General features: G+C 31.4%; 1 protein-coding gene across 2 annotated transcripts; it reads right to left on the reverse strand.

The window, feature by feature from the left end:
* Positions 1-272: 272 nt before the first annotated feature.
* Positions 273-5196, reverse strand: LOC126887771 (uncharacterized). 2 transcript variants are annotated; one of them, XM_050655577.1, is made up of 4 exons: positions 4893-5196; positions 4708-4828; positions 730-834; positions 273-584 (listed from the first exon to the last, which is right to left on the reverse strand). In XM_050655577.1, the coding sequence occupies exons 2-4, from the start codon at positions 4819-4821 to the stop codon at positions 489-491; spliced, it is 315 nt and encodes a 104-aa protein (XP_050511534.1). In that variant the 5' UTR covers positions 4822-4828; positions 4893-5196; the 3' UTR covers positions 273-488. The 2 variants fall into 2 exon arrangements, with proteins under 2 accessions (XP_050511534.1, XP_050511533.1); XM_050655576.1 differs by having other exon boundaries at positions 4708-4846; positions 4893-5167.
* Between the last annotated feature and the right edge of the window lie 480 nt (positions 5197-5676).

The raw sequence follows: 5676 nt of genomic DNA on the forward strand, positions 1-5676 counted from the left end.
CTACGAGTTTTCCATTCTTGCCTGTTGTGTGCTATTTGGTGCTAGTTTCTCCCCACTTTTGCTTTGCTGTCGTCTAGCCATCATTTTTGTGGCGTTTCCAATAAGTGTCATGGTCTCCATTCCATAGGTCATAACTGGTAGAATACAACTGTTGAAAACCCTTTTATTTAGATTTATTGTGCTATAGATCAGTGCTGGTTTTAATTCTTCTTACAAGTGCACATGTTTCATTTCTTATTATCTTTGGAATTTTTATATTAAATAAATAAACGTTTAGTGCATAGCATAAGAATTGTATTAAAATATTTTAAATTATACATAATATATTAAATTAAAACTAATATACAAATAACATTTTTAAAAACAATAAAAAACACTACAGCTTGTTTACCTGAAAAATAATTTAACGTTAATTTCCTCATTAGAGTGTAAGTATTTTGTGGTTACTATCATTTACAATTTTGAATATGTTACAATATTTTATATATTTAACCTACAAGCTTTTGCAATTCTCCCTTTTCGTACAAGGCTTTTACATCAGTTCCTCCACCTATAAACTTTTCATTGACGAAAACTCGAGGAACCTGAAAAATGAGGTTCAGTAAGAGACATAAAACAATAAAGAAGTACAAAATGTGTTTCACCAGTATTCAAAAGAATACTCAAAAATATTTGTAGCTTTTTATTAAGCTTTTACTTTAATATATACTACAATAAGCTGGTACTTACAGTTCGACCTCCTGTGATCTGGCCCAAAATCGTTTGTACTTCATCTCCGTCATCTCTGACTTCAAGTTCTATAGATGTGTATGGAACACCCATATCATCAAAGACCTAAAAAATATATTTTTAATTAAAAAAAAAATAGATAAAACGAGATCACAATCAGATTATGACATAAGACAAGATTTAAAAATTTTTTTTAGTATCGAAATTATTAGACAAAAGAACCAAAATGATTATCTACAGAACATAGATTAGACCTGTAGTAACCTATGGTTGTGAAACTGCGTAATTAAAAGAAAAGATGAAGCTCATGACATTTGAAAGAAGTATCTCATAGTTATACGGTTCTAGACGTTCAGCGCGTGTACTTTAAAACTGCTTTATGGCATTAAAATATATTTAGACATACTAATAATAAATAAAATTCTTCATCTTAAGCTCCAGCTTAGCCGAGCTCAGCTTATAGATAGGGCCGTTTTAAGTCTCACTTACGTTGCACCATAATTCTCGATTCTTATTGATGCAATCCACATGGCAAAATATTGTGGCAAGCTGAAAATTGATCTAGAACTCCATGGTACAACATGTGTGTTTCGTAAGCTGAGCTTAAGACAGTCTTAAGCTTAAGATGTGTTGGACATAAAAACATCAAACAAATACAAAAATATACCTTTATAATAATTGTTGTAACTTTGTTATTAATATTTAGATAATAATTAAGATCCATAAGTAAAAATTTTTCTGTAGTTTTGAAAGGTTTTAAAGCTGGTAGTTTTCCCTTTAATTATTTTGAGCTATTATAAAGTTAATTTACTCAAAATTGAGCCTAGTTACAAGTATAAATCGCAATATTTTTGGTTTAATTTTGCAATATCTCCAGTTCTAATTATTACATCAAGGTGAACCAAACATCATTTTGTAGGTTTTTTTAGAAACAACTTGCATTTTGTAAAAGTAAACATTGTAGGTAAAATTGAATTTTGTAAAAATAAATTGCATTTTGTAATTTTCTTATATAATCATTTAAACAATCAAATTATTTGTAACAAATTCTCGTCACTTCCCAAGCAAAAGTCAGTGTGAAATTCGAATTCAGTGGGTCAAAATACACTTCCTGGGCCTGGATTCCGTGCACTGTAGATATCTACATGTCGCTTTCTATTGGTGTCAATTTTCGTAAAAATATTTGAATTTTAGCTTTAATTGAATTATTTTCTAGTTTTGCTAGGTTATACTCTAATTGATGCTGAAGTGAGACTTAGTAAAACAAGAAAATATTTGAATTAAAACTAAAAATTCAAATATATTGACATTAATAGAAAGCGATATGCGCAGTGTCAATATATTTTAATTTTTAGTTTTAATTCAAATATTTTCTTGTTTTACTAAGTCTCACTTCAGCATCAATTAGCGTATAACCTAGCAAAACTAGAAAATAATTCAATTAAAGCTAAAATTCAAATATTTTTACGAAAATTGACATCGATAGAAAGCGACATGTAGATATCTACAGTGCACGGAATCCTGGTCCTGGACTTAAATCGATCACGAAACAGCACTGGCTCCTGGACTATAAACTCCTTTGGTTTGTTCCTGAGTTGCGCCAAATACAGGCAACTTACAATTCATTGTTGCAGTGTTGCCTGAATTTCAATATTTCCTTTAACCTAAAGTTTTAACACTAATCAAAATCAAATACCAAAGTTGGCAAATGATAATGCAAATATTATGGTAGGAGAGCCCAAGCGGGGATTTTTGCAGTTAATTGAGCGCGTCAGATTATCATATGGGGAGAAACCTGGTACCCTGCATATGTATCTCTACCATTTGGCTCTTAACACAGGGGAGTTCGTTGAGAGGGGCCAGAAAAAAAATCTATCCTTAAAAAAACTCGAAATTGTCAGAAAGATAAGGTAAGTTAAGTACATGCAAAAGAGTGTATATTTCAAAAATCTGACGATTTAAGCCGGGCGTAAGAAAATGGGTGAGTCCCAAAGTTTCACAAGAAAAAAGCGAATATTTCACGAAATGAATGACAGATGGAAAAACTAAAAAATATATGCTCAATATTTGTTTAAAATCTATCGAACAATACCAAACACGACTTGCCACAGAGACGGGTGGAGGTAAATAAAAAACTGTAAAATACACTTATTCAATATTTTTGAAAAATCTATCGAATGGCACCAAACACGACCCCCCCCCCCCCATTGCAGATTTGGATTCCTTAAAGTAAGAATAAGTAACTTTTATTCAAAACATTTTTTCGAATTATGGATAAGTGGCGTTATAATCGGAAAAAACGATTGTTGGAAATGGAAAATTAAATTAAAAAATGGCAAGCGCCCACTAAAATGGAAAACTTTACTTAACTTTTTTTGGTTTTAGGACCTACTCCTCACAACCCAATAGGTCCCCATAACGCTTGAGTGACTGCACATTTAGCATACTTTGCTCCCCTACTATTAATATTATAGCAATGAATAGCAAAGAAAAAAATAGTTACCAATTATTCTGTTATTACCATTAAATAATTAGCAGAGCTTCCTAATAGAAATATATTAAAAAATATAGATAACAATTTCCTATGATGATAATCAGATAACTGTTTTCCTGTGGTGTTTATGTTAATTATGTTTGGGATTCAGCCACAATTGATTGTAGTGAAAATTACATTTTATAATTTTTATTTGACGTGTTGATTTACACTACGAAATTTTTCCGAATTTAAACAGGGTGATTTTAAAATATGTAGGTAGTCAAAATATGAATCATAATAACAGCCCACTAATTTAAAATAAACTTTTTTTGAAAACGCTTTCCGGAGTGGAAATCGAAACGTCAAATAACAATTATAAAATATAATTTTCACATTTCAATCAATTGTGGTTTAATCACATATGAGCAATGAACAATTTATATTAACCCTTAAACGCCCAAAGGTGGGTAAAAAATGTCCACCTAATGCGAATTCCCTTGTAACATATTTATTACGTGTTTAAAAAATTTAAAAAAATTATTTATTGTTAAAAAGACAGCCCTTTATCGAATGTTAATTTGGTTCTACCGATATTTTTGAAAATAAAAGGAATATCAAGTTAAATATGGATGGGCATAGAAAGTACACCCTTGGTAAAACTTGTTACTAAAGGTTTCTCTATAATTTCTTGTTGGTAGGAACATAATCATATAATTATCGACATATAATTACATAATCAACATAATTATCCGCCAATGAGGTGGCTGAAAGGAAGAATGTGGAGAAAATCGACAAATCTGAATTACTGGCTTTTACTGGTATGTTATAATTTTGATGTACATTGTAATTTTGTTGTAAGGTTTATAAATTGTTTATATTAATATTTAAGAAGATGCTGTATTTATTAAGCATAAGATTCTTAAGTTTAATCCATTTCCAACAACTCTCCACAAATAGATTAGCCATTTTCGAGGTGGACATTTTTTACCCACCCTTGGGCCTACATGGAACCTAAAAAAGGTTGGGCGTTTAAGGGTTAAGCATGAAAATCGGAATATGTACTTGTACTGCTAAATTGCAATTGTCATTATTTATTGTAAATCAAGCAACACTGTAAATTTTTTCATAAACAAAAATTATTCAAAAACTTGTATTATATCTACAATTTTTTTTTATTTTTATTTTATTTATATCTCTCTCTATCTATGGACTCTACGTTTCTACATAAATAAAAAATAAATGCAATGAAAGCCTCGCAAATAAATTAGTCATGACTATTTCTAGTAATATTTCACAACATTCCACAATTTAACAGCAAATTTAACGTTGATCTTGATGCCTAGGTGAAATCCGGCAACGGGATACAACAGAAGGACAGGGCAATTTGACAAGGGTATCGTCAAGGGTTATCAAGCAACACTTAAAAAACAAAAGACTAGCTGGTAAATAAGCGACAGTGGAACAAAAACAAATGAAAAAAATAGTTTCTAGGTTAAACTTACCTGTTTGGCCATTTTGCAGTAGGGACAGTAGGTTTTTGAGAAAATAACAACTTTGTCTTTCTTGATGATGGCAAGCACTTCTTTGGCTTTAGGCGACGACATGTCCACGGCCATTTTCGAACTAAAAATACCCATTATTCTTTTATAAGAAATAGTACGAATTACAGGAACAAATTTATACATACCGTAAACGATTGAAAAAATTCCTAACCTACAAAAATACTATCTCCGCTCTCTTCAAGAAGTAAATCGGAATTGTGTCAGGAGCGCTTTTTAACCGCACGAAAAAGAAATAATGTCTAGATAGGTATATTTTATAGATAATTTGTGGTAAGATAATCTATAACGGGGAGTTTTTTTAGTAAAATGAATCGATAAAATTCTACGTACGTCTTTCTTTACTACGGATATTTAAAGTAAAGGGAAAAACCAAAAATTTATCAAGGCGATCGTTATTCATTTCATAAAAAATATGCAATGTAGCCGTAGTGACATGTGACATGTATGATGTGTTGCATACATACAGGATTTGAAAGCAAAATCCTAGGATTTTTAACACGTTCGCTGCCAAACATATTTTTTAAATGTGTCCACTACTTATTCTTTAGGTGCCGTGTCCGTATTCAGACAATGGCCGTCATCATGTTTACAAGTTCCTGAAACCCCTCTCTATCGGCTGCTGCGCGAAATAATTCTTCTAATGTGCAGTACTGAACCACACCATTTACTGACATTACACGCAACCATGAAAGTTTCATTCGACTAATCCATCTCTTTCTTTCCCTTTTCTTTGTATTTTAAGGCGAAGTAGGTGGTATTTAGGTCCTCCAATTATATGGCTGAAGTATTCTGTTTTTCTTCTCTTTATGATGTTTATGCGAGCAGACGTTCTGAATTCATCATTTGGAGAACATCTTCATTGGTAGTGTGAGAAACCCACGATATCTTTAGGATTCGTCGATAGTACCA

This window comes from Diabrotica virgifera, chromosome 7, assembly GCF_917563875.1.
Source record: "Diabrotica virgifera virgifera chromosome 7, PGI_DIABVI_V3a".
In the NCBI taxonomy this organism is placed as follows: domain Eukaryota; kingdom Metazoa; phylum Arthropoda; class Insecta; order Coleoptera; family Chrysomelidae; genus Diabrotica; species Diabrotica virgifera.

Coding starts and splice junctions, on each gene's coding strand:
- LOC126887771 (XM_050655576.1), bottom strand. CDS start 4,842: ATGGGTATTTTTAGTTCGAAAATGGCCGTGGACATGTCGTCGCCTAAA. Junction 835..4,707: donor ACTGCAAAATGGCCAAACAG/GTAAGTTTAACC, acceptor TATATTTTTTAG/GTCTTTGATGATATGGGTGT. Junction 585..729: donor AGATCACAGGAGGTCGAACT/GTAAGTACCAGC, acceptor CTCATTTTTCAG/GTTCCTCGAGTTTTCGTCAA.